The sequence below is a fragment of the Rhododendron vialii genome, chromosome 6a, assembly GCF_030253575.1.
Source record: "Rhododendron vialii isolate Sample 1 chromosome 6a, ASM3025357v1".
In the NCBI taxonomy this organism is placed as follows: Eukaryota; Viridiplantae; Streptophyta; class Magnoliopsida; order Ericales; family Ericaceae; genus Rhododendron; species Rhododendron vialii.
In genome coordinates this window covers 15,310,366-15,327,011 of record NC_080562.1, presented here as the reverse complement: position 1 = coordinate 15,327,011, position 16,646 = coordinate 15,310,366, and the positions used below count along the sequence as shown (strand labels likewise).

Below are 16,646 nucleotides of genomic sequence, written 5' to 3'. Positions count from 1 at the left end.
GGAGATCCTACCTTACTTCTTGGCGGTAGTAACGGCTTACGGACGGCAATCGGTGGTCGGACGGAGTAACTTCCTACGGTGGTCTTCCGGTAGCTTCGAAAGAGAAGGTTTCTCTCGAAACTTGATCTTGACTAAACTACTTAAACTTTTTGGATCGAAGGGTGGTCGAGTGGCGGCTTTGGATGAGTTTCTTGAAGAACACAAGAAAAACTCAAGAACAAGAAGAACAAAGAAAGAACAAAGGATTTCTAGAGAGAGAAGTTGAAGAATGGAAAGGTGTGAGTTGAATGGCATGGGAATGACTCTATTTATAGCCAAAACTTGAGCTCCCTCTCTCTCTCTAAGGCCGCCCCCCCCTCTCTCTCTCCATACCTCAATTTTTGACACTTGTCATGCAATCTTTGAAAGATCAAAGGCCAACCTTAGGCTTGCATGGCTAGGATTTGTACCTTGGATTTGATCTTGGAAGATTTGGAAGATTTGATGGAGGGAAGGCTAGGTTGTATAAGATTTGGTGTTTAAATAATTATAGAAGGACAATGAAAGGATAGATCTTGGTATATCTAAACCCCTAGTATTTATTGTCCAATGGACAAAAGTAATAAAGAAAGTTTTATATTAAAATAACCAAAATGTCCTTCAAAGCATGTGAACAAATGCCCTATATTTAAATATATGTGTGGTACCAAGTACCCCAATTAAATAAAAAGGCTAGGATTCTCCACATTAAATAATAATAGAGTACAAGTACTAGTTTAATCAATAAAATACTTTAGAAATCTAGGGTTTAGATATACCCCAATATTTTAATGCATAAAAGTACATGAGAATCCAAATCTTGATTATTTAAATAAAACCTTGTACCTTGTTGGAAGATTAGTGCTATTACTCAATGGGTAATAGTTTCCCTAGTGGTTAATAACCAAAGGATAATAGAGGGGTGGGAGAATACCCAATAAACAAAGAATAAATGTACTTGCACATGTGTTTAAAACATATATAATATTATATTCATGTACTAATCCACATATTTTAATAGGAGGCCTATTGTCCAATGGACAAAGATTACCCTAACTTCTATTGACCAATGGGTAATGGTAAAACGGTTCAAGAAGTTCAAAAGGTTCATCTAGTAACTAGGTTAGTTTGGTTTCATCAACTAGTTGGTTAGAAACTAACTAAATTGGTCAAGTAGGGTTTCTAGTCGAGAGTTAACAAATGACCAAAATCTAACTATGACGAAAATAAACAAGAAATCATATAGCCACTTAAGAGAAAATAAGTAATTTGAAATAACAACGAGATTTTTATTCGATGAAAATCGGAGTTGTTACATAGTCGATCTATTCAAAGGATACACCCTCGAAAAGAATTCCGAGGATTCTAGCAGTGTCCGGACATCATGAGACAGACTTGTCTTTAGTTGTAGAGTCTAGGAGGACACCGACGACTATGACGTGTACATTGCATTTCTTTTTGCAATTAACTGTTGCTGCAGGAACGTCACTGAGCCTTCAATTACTTTACTGTCTAGTTTGCAGCCATTGCACCGAACAAGAGGGTACCAAAAGGAAGAACCAAACCTACTTGGGAACGTCTTCAGAATCCGTTTCAATGACTCGTCAGGCTAGAAACCCAGTTAATTATAACAGAGGCTTCTCCAAGTTCATTGTTGGCTGCCTTACAGTCTAGTTTGCCATCGATATTGCAAAAAGCCATGCCGTCGGCTTCCCCATCAGCAACTTCTTCTTCAGGCTCATCAGAATAACCTGTCATGGCAGATCAGCCGTAATCGCTCACTCTAGAAACCATGCTCATGAACCTCCAAAATAGTATCATTGCTATGCAACAGAGGGCCACTCGGACTGATGCTTCCATCACTTGTCTGAATGATCTCATCAACACTCGTCTTCCACCAGCTCTTGAAGAGGAAGGTGAGGACGATGAGGATGTTCATGTAGAACCTGTCTTTGTTGAGGATCCAAATCATGTAGGGCATCTCATTGTTCAACCCATTCTTAGAGAGGCTCATGCGCCTGCTCCAAACTCGAACCTTGCTGCTGTTAGGCCTGTTCAAAACCCTGACATGGCCACTCTTATGGCCAATATGGCTAAGCTAGAAGAAGCTGTCTCAAAATCTGAGGAGATCAGCGTAGGAGAAATTGACTTGGATCTTCTCTGCCTATACCCTAATGCTAGGCTTCCCGTCAAATTCAAGATGCCTGACTTGGTTAAGTTCTACGGGAGCAGTGATCCCAAGACTCATCTCTTTGGCTATCATGCTGCAATGAAGCTGCTAGGTGTGGAAAGTGAGGCTATCTCTCAGCTATTCCCACAGACTCTCTCTGGGCCCGCCTTTCAATGGTTTCTGTCTCTTGACATCTCTAAAAGAAGAACTTGGGAGGACATTTGAGGCTGCCTTTGTTGCACAATACAATTACAACTCTCAACTCAAGATGACTACTCGTGAGTTAGAGTCCACCAAAATGGAAGCAAAGGAGTCCTTTGCGGATTTCGTTAAGAGGTGCAGAGCCAAAGCCACTCTAATGACTGAACGCTCGAGCGAGAGGGATCAACTCCGCATCATCTCACGCAATCTTCAGCCCGACTATGCCAAGAACCTTGTGTTGGTTCAAGCATCTGCAAACTTTGAGACTTTCTTTGAGTTTGGTTTGGCCATTGAGGATGCACTGCAGAGTGGAATTCTGCCTAGGGGAGAGCCCTCCTCACAGAAAGTGAAGCCGCGACCCTATTCTGGAAATAGTAGTGCACTGTTCAGTAACAGCAACTACTCCAATACAGCCACAAGTGGGAGCGATGCTCCGACTTTTGACTCCAATCGTGCTGTCGATGTCAATCAGGTTTAAAACGCCCAAAGCTTTCAGGCCCGAACCCAACCTCAGAATTTCTCTGTCTTCGAGGCACTTCTATCTGCAGTGATGGTGACAGCTTTTGGGAGAATTAGGAAGCCATATTATAATGGTGTAAATTCATTTATTCAATTTCCAAGATCAATTGTAGATGGACAAGGTAATATTCTGCGCCCATGTCTAAAGTTGGTCTAATTCTTGTATTATTATTTTCTTTGTTTCAGTTGTGGAACTATTGGTGTTTGTTTGTACAAGTCGGATTGGTCTCTCTCTTGCAATTCCAGGTTTCTTTTCCATCCTTTTTTTTTTTGGAATTAGTTGGTATAACACTTTAATAGTTTTTGATCAATACTTGGTTTTGTTCTAAGTTCTGGTAGCTAGGTAACTCTATCTTCAGATGAGTAGTCACATTTTTAAGATAGTGCTCTCTCTCTCTCTCTCTCTCTCTCTCTCTCTCTCAGCAACAAGTGTTATGTCTTTAAGATTTTGTTTTTACAATGAAGTTTTAGTTCATAGCTGCTGTTATATGGTATAAGAAGTAAAAACACAAATTTATGTTGTACTGAAGTAGTTTTATAAAAAAAGCTGGTGTTATCTGGTATGACTAATAGGCAAATCCTTCTGCCCACAATTTTATGATCCCGCATATCTTGTCTTTGCTTTGGTTGTGTCATGTGTGTGTGTGGCACTATTCATAGGAACAAATGTACATTTTAAGTCGTGGTACCGATGTGCATATCTTGTCTATGCATTGATTCCATGAGGTTGCTTTTGTTGGCTATACACTAGCCTAAATCTTTTGTTTTTGTGGAGAAATATCTAGAAAATGGGGAAATATGGACTGCCTCAATGGTGGCAGTAGCAGCTGAAGAAGAGAAAAAACAGGGGAAGAGAGATGTTGCTATCTGGATCTCAAAAGGGGGCAGCCTAACTTTGCTGCTACACACTTTTTTCATTCCACTACAACTTTAATATTAGGGCATTACACAAATTAGGGCTTTACCTAACAAATGAGCCCAATAACATAAAGAAATAAGCTAGCCTATTATAGAAGAAACATTTAGCCCAAACACAAAACATGAACTTTGGTCTAATATTTGGGAGGGCTAAGAAGTTGTCATGAGATTCTGTTTCCAATTCATAGATGCAGATGTTAAAGCTTTGAATTTCTCTTTGAGGCCTACATGATGTCCTGTTTCACTGATTGAGAAACCTGATGCTGCTGATGTTTTTGTTTACTCACTCACTCCTTTATGGTGGTTGTTGCTACTGGTCTACATATGTCTGTCTCTTGTTGATGCTGGTGTTCTTATGCTATCGATTGAGCCCCTTTCTTCTCTGATGATTGTTGATACATGCATGCTCTAGTGATGCTCTGCCTGGTCTAGCTTGATGCCAATCTGGACTTAGTTTTTTGGGCCTTACTCTATTTCTAAAGTAGAGAATATGAGGACTTAGTTTTTTGGGGCTTACTATATTTCCTTGCTTAAGGTCGTGGTACTGATGTTGTATTTTAAGTTAGGTCCTCACTTGTTGTTTCATTTGTATATTGTAAAGTTTACATAATATTTTGTGTTCTATTAATATCATAACCAAAATACTTTATCCTACTTTTCATGTGTGCAGATTGAATATGCATAAGTTTGGTAGCGAGGAAGATGGTATATATACGCTTTACTACGAAGACTTTTTGTTTGGATATATGCTTCTATGAAGACTCTTTTTTTGGATGAAGTTCCGAGTTTTCTTTTCTGGATATATGCTTCTATGAAGACTCCTTTTTGGTTGAAGTTTCGAGTCTTCTTTTTTTATTTTAATGATGCTACCGAACTATGATGAACATATATGGTATGGTCTACCTTTCATGTTTTTTTCATGGGGACACTGATGCTTTAGACCCTATGGGTGTATGGACATTTTGGTGTAGAGTACACAGTTCTCGTGGTAAATGGATGTCTAATTTGGACATAATTATATTGGTTTATGAAGATGTGTTGGCTATTATATATGGGGTAATGTATAATTTATTTGTTTGTCGGAGTATTGAAATGAACAGGATAATATTGTATTGTAAGAAGAGTGTAGGTGATCGACAATCTTTCGTCACTGATTGGCTTTAATTTGTAATTTTAGGCGACAAAATATTTTGTCACCTTTATTATTTTTCATTATTTTTTTAATTAAATCCTTCGGTGAAGATTTTTTTTTGTCTCCTATGTGCTTAACTTGATCAATTACTTGCCACAATTAGTGACGAAATTGAAAATGGGTGACAAATAATTATGGCAACGGTGACAAAATATTTCGTCATAAAAAACACAATTGGTGACGAATTTCGTCACCAAGTAATTTTTTCGTGACAAAATTTTTCGTCGTCAAAAGGCACTATGGGTGATGAAAAACGAATTTCATCACCAGGGAGGAATCCTCGACAACCTTTAGTCGACAATTTTTTTTTCATCACCTATATACTATTTGTGATGAAAAATATGCAATTTGTGACGATTTTCACTTGTCACCCAATGTGATTTTTCTTGTAGTGATTGTCCATGGTACTCCTATCAACCTTACGGTACATTCCCTACCCAACAACACTAGTATTATACTCTAACGAGAGCCAAGAGACAAGATCGAACAACGAGTCATAAAGACACAAATAATCATACTCAAGAGTGACTTAAACATGTTCTAATCACATAGGGAGTCATAACACGGAACGAAAACAACTTAGGAATAGCCAACAGACATTGGCAGACCAATGCACCTCTACTCAAATAATCATAACTTTCAGTATACTAAGAGTTTTAAGCCTGACAATGGAAAACTGTCTTCAAGACCTTCGATTCAATATAAAGTTTGTATGAAATGAACATCGGACGAGGAAGTTATGGCCGTTTTAAGTTGGCTGAAACTCAGAAAACGGGCTGAAATTTTCAGATTCGACCAAAATGCAAAATCCAACCTCAAGCACGAAACAAAGCACGATCTAGGTACATAAACATCACATAAACGTATATCAAGAGTAAGAAATCCCTACCACAATGGGTTTTGAGCAAAACCCTAAGTGATCCAACCACCAAGATCTAGCTCCTCCCAAGCTACAATCGAGATCTAGGTCTAAGATTCCCCAAGATCAAGAGGAGAAAGTGAGGTTCAACATATAACGCCCCGATTTTCGGACACGTTAATTAAATCATTTTCAACTGATTTAATAATTCATAAAACTGATATATAAGAAATGAAATTTTATTAAATATAGTTTAGCAGCGGAAACCTTAAATACCAAATTCAAACTTACTTAATAGTCTTACAAACCAACAAAATGAAATAGAGTTTGACAATTGTGATAACACTTATGAAAAATTTAAATAAAAATACGTCAAATTAACAGAGCTTCTAAGGGTATGGCCTCGAAGGCTCAACAAACTCTCATTTCTCAACTGGGAGGTCCTCACTTTGGTACGGATCATTTTGCAGGGGATTCTACTCTTCGGTCTCTTAATTACCTAACATGAAACGCCAACTCAACGGCACTATAATGAGTTTTGAAACTCAGTAGATAATCTCAACCTTACTAACCCCATACACTACAGTTAGCAGTTCAACAATACAACAAATCATAGTACACAGAAGATACAACATAATAGCACATCGTCTTTTTCTTTACTATCCATCATCTTACATGAAATCTAAGGATCCTCCCCACGAGATTCTTTCCTCCCATATCCACTAACTACAATCGTCTCATGGGTCCACCCTTCCTCTTGCTTATCCTGCACCAGGGTCCTAGGTGAGCTCACCTAAGTAACGTACCTAGCATGTTCTCACTTAAGACCATAACAGGAGGATCGAATCATACCATGACGTATCATACATTAGGGTCGGACATCCACTACCCCACGCTAACTATAATCGTCTCATGAGACTCATTCCCTTCCTCAAAGAGAAACTTCCCATGACGTATCATACATTAATGTCACACTAACTATAACCGTCTCATGGGACCCAGTCCCTTCCTCGAAGAGAAACTTCTCATGATGTATCATACATTAGTGTCACAACATTTTTCAACACTGGGCCCCGCAGGTAACCCATTTCAACACAGGGCCCCATTGGTTACCCTTGCCATCACCATGGCTCAATTACAATCCACACACTCACACTTCTAACACTTTACCATTTTTCCTTTATTTAACATTGTCTACATGAATCACTACTCGTAACCACCCAGTGAACCTAAGTCCGCACTAACACGTACAACATAGCAATTCCATAACAACTCATTAAATAACATCATACATCTCAATGTGAACACAAGCATAGCAGTTTATAAGTGCGATTATTTAAACATGTAGATATTAGGATTGGGCTGATGCCCTTTTGAATTAGTAAAACACAAGCTAACTTTTATTCAATAAGATATACTTATGTTTGTTAATGACGATACTAAATTTTACTAATCGGTTCAGTACCTCACCTAATAAAATATCAACTAAATGTATACATTTATCCTTTAGGTTAGCAGTAGCCTTAATCATTTTAGTATCTTTATATACTACTTTATATTTTATAATCTATCCGATTAGATTAATATGGTCATTAATCTTTTAGCCTATAACCAATATGTCTCAATAGTTTTTTAACTTCATGTAGCAAAATAAAAATGTTAGCTTTCACCTACCGATTACTTAACTTTAGGTGATAGTTAAACTTTTTATTTTACTACGTAAAGAGAAAAGAAAAAGAAAGAAAAAAAAAATAGTCTTCACTGTGTTCGGAAACCTATTCTGAGATAAATTTCAAAAAGTTGTTTTTGAATGCTGAACACTGTGTGGGGGCCAGAAGAGGTTCCCAAGGCTTCCCAAGGCCGGCAAGGAACAGTTGTTTGACTTTAAAATTTGAGTGTTGAACCTGGTGTACAGGGGCCCCACCACTCCCACCCAATTGAGTCCGGATCCCTTATCCGAATGTGTCTGTCCCAGTTCACTACTGGACCGCCACGTATTCCTATTCGATTTTAATTTCAACCCTGTTTATATATATATATATATATATATATATATATTAAAAAATATTGTTAAAATATTAAGCGTTCCAAATTTTAATCTGTTTGAATCGATAGAAAGATTTTTGTTTTTTGATCATTTTATCCTAAATGGTTATAATTAAATTTTGACTCTAAGACTCTCGTTGATTAGCCCTAAGAAAGTTGTAGAATCAAATATATCTTAGGGCTAATCAACGAGAGCCAGAAAGTTAAAATTTAATTATGACCATTTAGGATAAAATGATTAAAAAACTAAAATCTTTCCACCGGTTCAAACGGATTAAAATTTGGAACACTTAATTTTTTAACCATAATTTTTAATATATAAAATGTCCGGACTCATTGAATTGAGTGAGTTGAATTGGAGTATTGGGACGCTTTTACTCCTTTAAAAAGTAAAACTGTTTTGAGGTTGATAAAACTAGTAACTGGATTTCACCTGTTACTCGAAAACGTTGAAAAAAATCTGAGTCTAATAAAAATTGCCATTTCAAAATTCAATTTCAAAAAATGGATTCCATTGAAAAAAATGCAATCTCAATTTCAAGCTTGCCTTCCCACCCTCCTAGTAATTGATATAATCCATCAAAGGTAAAGGGTATCATATGAGATAAAGAATGGTAATTCATATGATTTCTGATAACGCTAAAACAGTTTTTGTAAATGCCAAAATTTTCATGTACGTTAACTTGCTCCACTACTTATTTAATTATTTCAAACAAGTATATTAACTAAATAAGTTCATTTAGAGTGCAATATTATTTCCAAATGTTTCACACAGTAGCAACTCTTAATGTAGTGAAAAATCTCGAAGGCTCTAAATCTCTATTAGATGAGCTCCATATGATCTACCGGAAGCGGAATCGATTGCAGGCTATAATGTACACTATGCGCAATTCCAAAGTCCTACTTAAATTGAAATTTGTCAATTCATGATTAAGCTATCTGAGTTCCAAAAAAAAAATTTGGGACGATTTCCAGTAGAACAGACATGTGAAAAGGGAAAAATAAGTTTGTTCAGAACAGACATTTTTGAATCCCGCAGTTTGATTCTTGAGAGAGGGAGAGAAGTCGCACTATTGATACCGACGGGGGTAAGGTGCTCGATTGAAACACCACATTTTCGTATGCCGAATGAGGCCCCAATACAAGTGAAAATTGAAATTGATACGTTGTAAAAATAAATTTGATCCCAATAGTAGAACCTGTCTCAAATTCCATAAGCGTACATCTCAATACATCAACCATTAATAATTAAAGTTCAAACAAACAACCACAGAGTACATAAGAAACCACATTTGGCCAATTATCAAAATAGGTAAAAGATAACAGTAGCAACAACCACAATGAAACAGAAGGTCATAGCAAGAATAAGCCACAGCGGAAAGGAAACTCTGCCCGGAGGAGTGTATTCCGATGACGACCCAGCCGCATCATCTAAGAACGGGAGAACAGGAGGTGGGACGATCTGCTCTACTTGGCCGGTGTAAGCCAACCAAGCATTGTATGCCTCATCCCATGAGGCAAATTTGTTATGCACAGCACCTGGGAACCGAATAACCTGATCACTACAAGCTGCCCAAGAATCGTAGATGCCTGGATTCCTCCCCACGAACACAACATAGAATTTTTTCCCTCTCATTCCTATATCATTACGACGATAAATATGAATATGAGTACAGTGTGTCAACGAAAGTGCAATACAAGTAACACAATAAAACAAACCAACATAGATTTAATTTTGGTAACCGTTCGAACATAAACACAAATATAACACAATTTTTCAACCATAGTACACTAAAAAAGCAGCAGATTCACCATGAATCTAATCACCTCACATAAATTGGAAATAAAATTGTCTCATAGTAAAAATAGTTTAATTAAGATCAATCATCATAAGACTCCCACATCCATTGAGCCAATTCAGTCCGCCTTTGAGCCATCAATTGTGTGTTATGTGGCGACATGTTAAAGGGCTCAACCGAACCCACATTTGCCACATTCCCTTCCTCGTTCTCTCCACCCTCCCATTGTCCGTCGTCCTCAAAGTCATCAAAAAAATCATCCCTCCCTCTGTTCATTATTATCCAATTGTGAATAACACAACATGCTGTTACAATTCCAGGTTGACGGGCTTCATTATAACTCGGCATGTGCTTAAGGATGGGGAACCTTGCTTTCAGGACTCCAAAGCATCGCTCTATCACATTCCTCAACGACGAATGCTTGTAATTGAACAACTCCATGGGCGTGTGAAACTCCGTATTATGCCCATTAAATTCGTCTCTGTGATAACGTCTTCCTCGATAAGGAGCTAAATACCCCGGCATGTTTGTATATCCAGCATCCACCAAATAGTACTTATCTAAAATGGTACAGGTTAGATTTAATAGGGTGCGATATTGATTGATTACAATTGAAAAGCTAATTATTGTTACGTACTGAGTGGGGGGTGCGGAAAGTTATAGCCCGGGGTCGTTACTGCTGATTGGAATACACGTCCATCATGGGCGCTTCCTTCCCAACCAGGCAACACAAAAGTGAACTTCATATCGAAAGAACAAGCAGCCATAACATTCTGTGTTATTGTGGACTTCCTCCCTCGATACGCAACTTGTCTATGACGGGGTACCCAAGCTTCTATGTGGGTTCCATCTATAGCTCCAACACAATCCTGAACAAAATTCCAAATACAAAATAAGGCCTAATTTGGTCACGGGAATTATTGGCGAACGAAGTGATTGAAGTATATTTGTTTAACTAACCTGGAACCACGGGTAATATCTACCGTCATTTAATATTTCGGGTGGCGTGACATCAAGGTTAGGTGGTTGAATAATGTGTGGTGCCAAGTTGCAAAGAGCACGACGCATCCACTTGAAATGGTCGCTAATGGTCGACGTGGATCGTTGGAACCGATCAGCAGCCACTCGATGGCGTTGGGAATGGCCACATATGTATAAGAAAATAGCCAACGACTCCTCTAGGCAAACACGTTTATGATCCCATTGTAGTTGGCCTCTAGCAACAAGTTCAGCCACCAATCCTCTAAACGTATAAGCATCGACACGGAGAACGTCTTTTATGGTTTGAGGGTGTCTTTCCAACAAAAAATTTGTGTACGCTTGACCGGTTAATTCACAGGTCCGTTGTGGCATTTTTATTTTTTCTTCTTCCATTAAGTCCAAAAATTCGAGATCAAGTAATTCGTCGTCATCGCTACTAACAGCTTCATCCTCATTATGCCATGGATGAGTGCTGGATGACATGGGTGTAGGCTGGATGTGTACAACAGTTAGATAAATGCAATTCTAAAGCTGAGGGCATGGAGTAAGAATTGAACAAACTAAAGTGTTTCATAACACAAAAATTAGAATTTAAAAAAAAATAAAATGGCTATCATATATAAAGTTAGATGCACTCCAACTTGTTCACGAGGAAAAGGAAACAACAATCTAGAGTGCCACTGTTAGTGAAATATGAAGGAATTGCTTTCCTCTTATTTGAGCAGCTAAAGGAACTTGTTTGTGGTAAAATTCATTTTTCTACTCCCATCAGAGGAAGAGGATTTTCAAGTCGCTTTTAATCTGCTTGATGATTCAGCCAATGCTGCTCGAAGTTGGCCAGAGATGAAGTTCCATAATTTTGCTCAACTCTTTGTGTCATTACGTTTCTTTACTTAATTATCTCCTGCATTTGGTTAAGAAACAGTTATTTCAAATTACTCGAGGGCTTCATAGTATAGTCTCATTCCAAGTACAAAGCTCTTTTCATGGGCGAACCTAAACTCAAGAGCAATTGTTTTTGAAGATATACTCCTCAACTTCATCTTGATATCCAGGCAATTGATAACCCGACAAAAGTTGTTTTAAACGAGAATGAGTATGCCCACGCAAACTAGATGTGGTGTACATGCAGTAGCTCATCAGCCATATCCCTTTAAGATACTCCTTTAAGGAACATGTACATGCAGCCATGTCCCTAGAAGGAGGAAAATCTTCTCTCCCATTTGACTAGGATACGTAATCAACAATCACAGTAAGCGAGGAAAATGAATGAAACATTACTAGAGTCAAAAGCACAGACATACATGTTTCTATAATCGGATTGACTTCCCCCATAAGATAATCCTTTTTCAGGTCAACAAAAATAATCACATCCAAATCCCTAAACTTAATGCCAGTTTTTTTTTTTTTTTGATAATCAACTTAATGCCTGCTAGTGCCTGCTTTATTTGGTATTTAGCTTATTGCCGCTAGCCATTGACACTGTTACTAAATTGTGGTAACTTTATAGTCCCTGTTTGATGACCAGTCTAGAAGGTAGCCCTGTTATAAACGGCTGCATGTTTTGAAGGCTGTGCAGTAATAGTCTAGGACTGTGAATCTCCCAAAATGGGGGGGCAGGCAAACTCAGGAGGGGTGTCTTTCATACTCCAGTCCGGAGTATTCCCTCCCAATTGATACATTGTCACATTAATCCCTCCAATTAATGTGACAGTCCTACACAATCCCTACCTCCAACCAAACTACCAACTTCAGTGCTACTCCCAATTCAAATCCCTTCCTCACTACCAATCCCAATTCGAATCCCTTCCTTACAACCAATCCGCTTCAATCTATAACACGTATCAGGTGTTGACATCCCACTAACTTCCCTCAAGAAGTATATCCCCACCGCATGGGCGCAGTCGCTGTTAGGGTCCAGTATTTGGGCAGTCTGAAAGGCATTCATGTCTCAACTACTTTTCAATGAACTTTAAGCTACTACACAGGCAAATGGAGTTTGAAGTAGCAGGAAACACAAAGCATATGAAGCACAAAGCATATGATCATGACTCAACATTCGCAAAAATCAACAAACTAAAGTGTCACATAACATGAAATTAGAAGTTCAAAAAACAAAACCAAAAAAAAAACAATGGCCACTAATGGCCTTCTTACACAACCGCCTAATTGTCTAGCCTTCCTAATTGGTCAATCCAGCTGTGAGACCCAACCAATCCTGTTATGCGGCTGGTGATTCATGAACCCTTCCCTCCAAGAATGTCCTTCAGGACCCATCATAAGGGCATATGCCTTCCAGTATTGTGTATCCCCAACAATCCCCTGAATGTCATCCAGGGCAGCAATGGTATCTTTTATGGTGAATTGTGGGATTACAGATTGTTGACGGTTGATAGTTAAAGCCTCGTAGTACCCTGCCTTTCTTTCATTAGCAAGTGCCACGCTCTCATAAGCATGTATTTGCCCACCCCTAACTTGTTTCGCAACACTCCCACCACTCCCGTCAGATTTTCGCTTTCGCGAGTCAGTATACATGCTATCGTCCCCCCGAATGGACTTTGGCGGGCCAAACATGGCTCGCTCTTCATCGGAAGTGGCTGCACCACGGGTACCGGGTTGTGCGAAGGCACCGGTCGCCATAGAGTTGTGGAGAAGCTCATCCAACAACTCGAAATGGTCAATGCCTTTATTGCGAAGTTTCTCATACTTACTGTTGGCCTACATGGAATATAGGTAATGGGAAATGTTCGTTAGTATATCGGGGCAAAAGGGGATTTATCTAATATTAGTAACCATTAAATAAAACACTTAGGTTTTGATACCTTAATTATTTCATCCCATACTCCATCAGGAGCTGTGACAGTTTGAAGCTCTGCATCCCAACCCAATCCGGTATGAACTTTTTTTAACTGACAGAATAACCTGTAAGGTCCTTTGAGGCGTTCAAACTTTTGTTGCATTTTGGTGATGCTATACCCAACCCGAGGAACTTGGCGTGTGAATTCTTTGTGGATAGAAGTCCATTGGTGTTGATTGAATGTTTTAGTCTTACGTGTGTTCACACTTTGTTCTTTGCTTGATTCTTCAAGGAGTATTTTGAGAAATATCTCCTCATTGGCATAACTCCACATGTCTACATCAATTTTTGTGCGGTCCATGGTGGCCTAACAGGTGGGACAAATGATTTGCAACGTAAACAACTACAAAACATATATTACGGGAACAAAATATGCTACCTAGGGCCATATACAGAGGGAACAGAGATTTTTAAATCCTTTACCAATTGAACGTTGTTCTCGCCGGTACAAGAGTTGGCTGAAGAAGTAGGAGAGGGGGAACTTCGCTTCCTCTTCAATGGTTGGCTCCCAGGTGGTTTACCTTCAGAGGGCTTGTCCCCTAAAATGAACAAATGAAACACCAACATTAAATCAATTCAAATTGGATACCTCATCCAACCAATTTACGCTCTTCCAAATAATCTAAGCTGTCTGAATTACAGGGAGCAAGCTTTCTTATTCACCATAGGTGCCACTCCTATAATTTCTTACACAAATCAATTCTAACTTACAAGATCTACATTCCATCCATCAGAACATGACTCATTATGGAAAAGCACTCATAATTAATCTGCCAAAAAACAATAACCACAGCTTCGTAACCATTAAGGTCAAAAGAGAGAGTCTAAAAAAAGTTAAGAAAAATACGAACTCCAAAAAAAAATAGCCTATTGAAAAATTTCTGGTGTAATAACAGCCGAAGGGGATTTTTTCAAACACCAAGATTCAGCTACTTGACAAAGTTTGTCTCAGCTCCTTGAAAACAATACTTGGGCCTAGGTGAACTGAAGCTACAAAAAGTGTGAGTTTAGTTATCAATACAAGAGAAGAAATGTGAAGGAAGGAAGGTGCCCCTCATGTTTGTTCAACCCAGAGGCACCCACAGGTATCAATGACTAGATCATGATATTAATCCCAACAAAGTACGGTGACTAAGATTCAGGATTTCCACCACACAGGCAGCCCGAAAGTACATTGCATTTGGGCGAAGGCCGTACGAGATCTTTCACATTATTTTGGGACTTTTAAAAAAAAAAATCTGGTGCAAACCGATTGAAAACTTTTTAGTTAATCGCACATTCCATTGGAGTTCCATTTACTTCAGCTCTGTACGAGTATCAACAATACTACAGAAAAAATAAATATGTACGTATGAAAAAATAATTATGTAGATTGAAGAATTTCTGGTGTCAAATATTTCTGCTGTAAACCGATTGGCAAATTTCTGCCGTAAACCGATTCAAAAATTTATGATTTTGGGACGAAAACAGCCGATTGGAAACCCTAACCTAGGGTTTTCGACCCAATCGAAACAACCGAAATTGGAAAAATCGTTCGATTTTCTGGTGTATTTACCTCTAGATCTTCGAATCTTTGTTGAGCGGAGAAGCCATTTGCCACATCTCAAGGAGGAATTCGTCGGGTCTTCCGTGGTGGCTGGATTTGGTGTTGGTTTGGGCTCCCCTTGGAATGCAGTCCACCTCCTCATTTATACAACCAAACCCTTCACATTAGGTCTTCCAGCTGGTTTGAGAAGATGTTTGAGAAGATGGGTCTTCAATTTTACAGCTACAGATTCGCAACTTCGAGACCTGGGAAGCGTACGCGTGATATTCGCTCTGTACGCCTGATTCGTTCTCTGTAGACTTTACAAAATAGGCTTGTGGAGGTTGGATGAATTAACGTTGGAGATAGATGGGTTGGGAAGACTTAATTGAAGAGAGAGAGAGAGAGAGAGAGAGAGAGAGAGAGAGTGTGAGTGAGAGAGAGAGAGATGGTTGGAACAGAGGAAATGCGTCTGATTCTTCTCTGTATCCCCACCTACAAACGAGACACTGTTCATGGAGGGATGACTTTTGCAGAGAAGATGAGTGGTTGGGAGTAATGGGAGGAAACTAAGTGTCCAACTTGCCGTCTTTAACCTTTCCTTTTTTCTTTTTTTCTTTTCTGCCTACAGTCTTAGTCAGGGCCCCACTCATTTTCAAAATAACTCATCCAATCACATATTTTTACATTTTCACTCAAAATTTTCAATTCAAAAACGTGAACCAAACACAGTGCTTATCATTTACCTTTTTTTTTTTCTCTTTTAGTTCAAGCTAATTATTACTATTACTCTTAATCTGTACTTTTATTTTCTTGTGATAAAATTTAACTGTGATTGACTTATTCACAAATATTAAATATTATACATATCCATGGAGAAATACAACCGTCATGCATTTATCCTACTGAACAACAAGTGTAATAAGTTAACCACTAGTTAAGGATCAGATTTGGGAACAAACGTAACCACAGGGGGCAAACTGTAGTTTCAGCACATCTCTTTAATAAAATAGAACGTGCATGTTACCATAGCAATTGGGTTTTGTTTCCAGAAAATAGAGCATCGCCTCTGGTCTTTTCGTTTTCAATATAGGGTCGATTCTCGTCACTTCTAAGTATTATTACTAGCACATAGGAATAAAAATATACTTAGTAGGAGAGTAGGGAAACGATTATTCTACCTTAGATTCGGTTGCAAAGCGAAAAATGAATTCCGGATAGTTTTGGTAAAACGAAAAAGACGGCGGGGGGCGAGAGACCGCGGGACTGACTTCGGTTGAGTGGTGGATGTTTCTATTATGCTTGAGAACGTGGGCTATGATGTTTGAACCGGATTTGTATTTGGGTGAGTGTACAACCGAAACCCACTTGTTATCTCTCTCTCTAAAACTCCATGGGAGCTTTCTTGTTTTTCTTTTCTCTCTCCTATTTTTGTAGCTAAATAGATGATATGAGTAACCAAATTTTCGTAGCTTATGTACCTATTTTATATATAGATGTTAGAGAGAGTGAGAGAGGGGGTGTAGTTTGGAGATGGTGGCAGTGTGGAGGATAAGTGTGG

General features: G+C 38.6%; 1 protein-coding gene and 1 long non-coding RNA gene across 4 annotated transcripts; one reads left to right on the top strand and one right to left on the bottom strand.

Moving 5' to 3' along the window:
• The first annotated feature begins 2,947 nt into the window (after window positions 1–2,947).
• Window positions 2,948–4,903, top strand: LOC131329075 (uncharacterized). Its single transcript, XR_009200610.1, has 2 exons — window positions 2,948–3,154; window positions 4,497–4,903. It is a non-coding gene; the product is annotated as an uncharacterized LOC131329075 (long non-coding RNA).
• A 4,104-nt stretch (window positions 4,904–9,007) lies between these two features.
• LOC131329074 (uncharacterized) lies at window positions 9,008–15,373 on the bottom strand. Of its 3 annotated transcripts, none has more exons than XM_058362141.1 (5): window positions 15,116–15,373; window positions 13,984–14,099; window positions 10,683–11,195; window positions 10,360–10,591; window positions 9,008–9,561 (listed from the first exon to the last, which is right to left on the bottom strand). In XM_058362141.1, the coding sequence occupies exons 1-5, from the start codon at window positions 15,246–15,248 to the stop codon at window positions 9,227–9,229; spliced, it is 1,329 nt and encodes a 442-aa protein (XP_058218124.1). In that variant the 5' UTR covers window positions 15,249–15,373; the 3' UTR covers window positions 9,008–9,226. The 3 variants fall into 3 exon arrangements, with proteins under 3 accessions (XP_058218124.1, XP_058218123.1, XP_058218125.1); XM_058362140.1 differs by lacking the exon at window positions 9,008–9,561 and adding an exon at window positions 9,619–10,282; XM_058362142.1 differs by lacking the exons at window positions 9,008–9,561; window positions 10,360–10,591; window positions 10,683–11,195 and adding exons at window positions 12,660–13,421; window positions 13,526–13,867.
• Window positions 15,374–16,646: the final 1,273 nt, after the last annotated feature.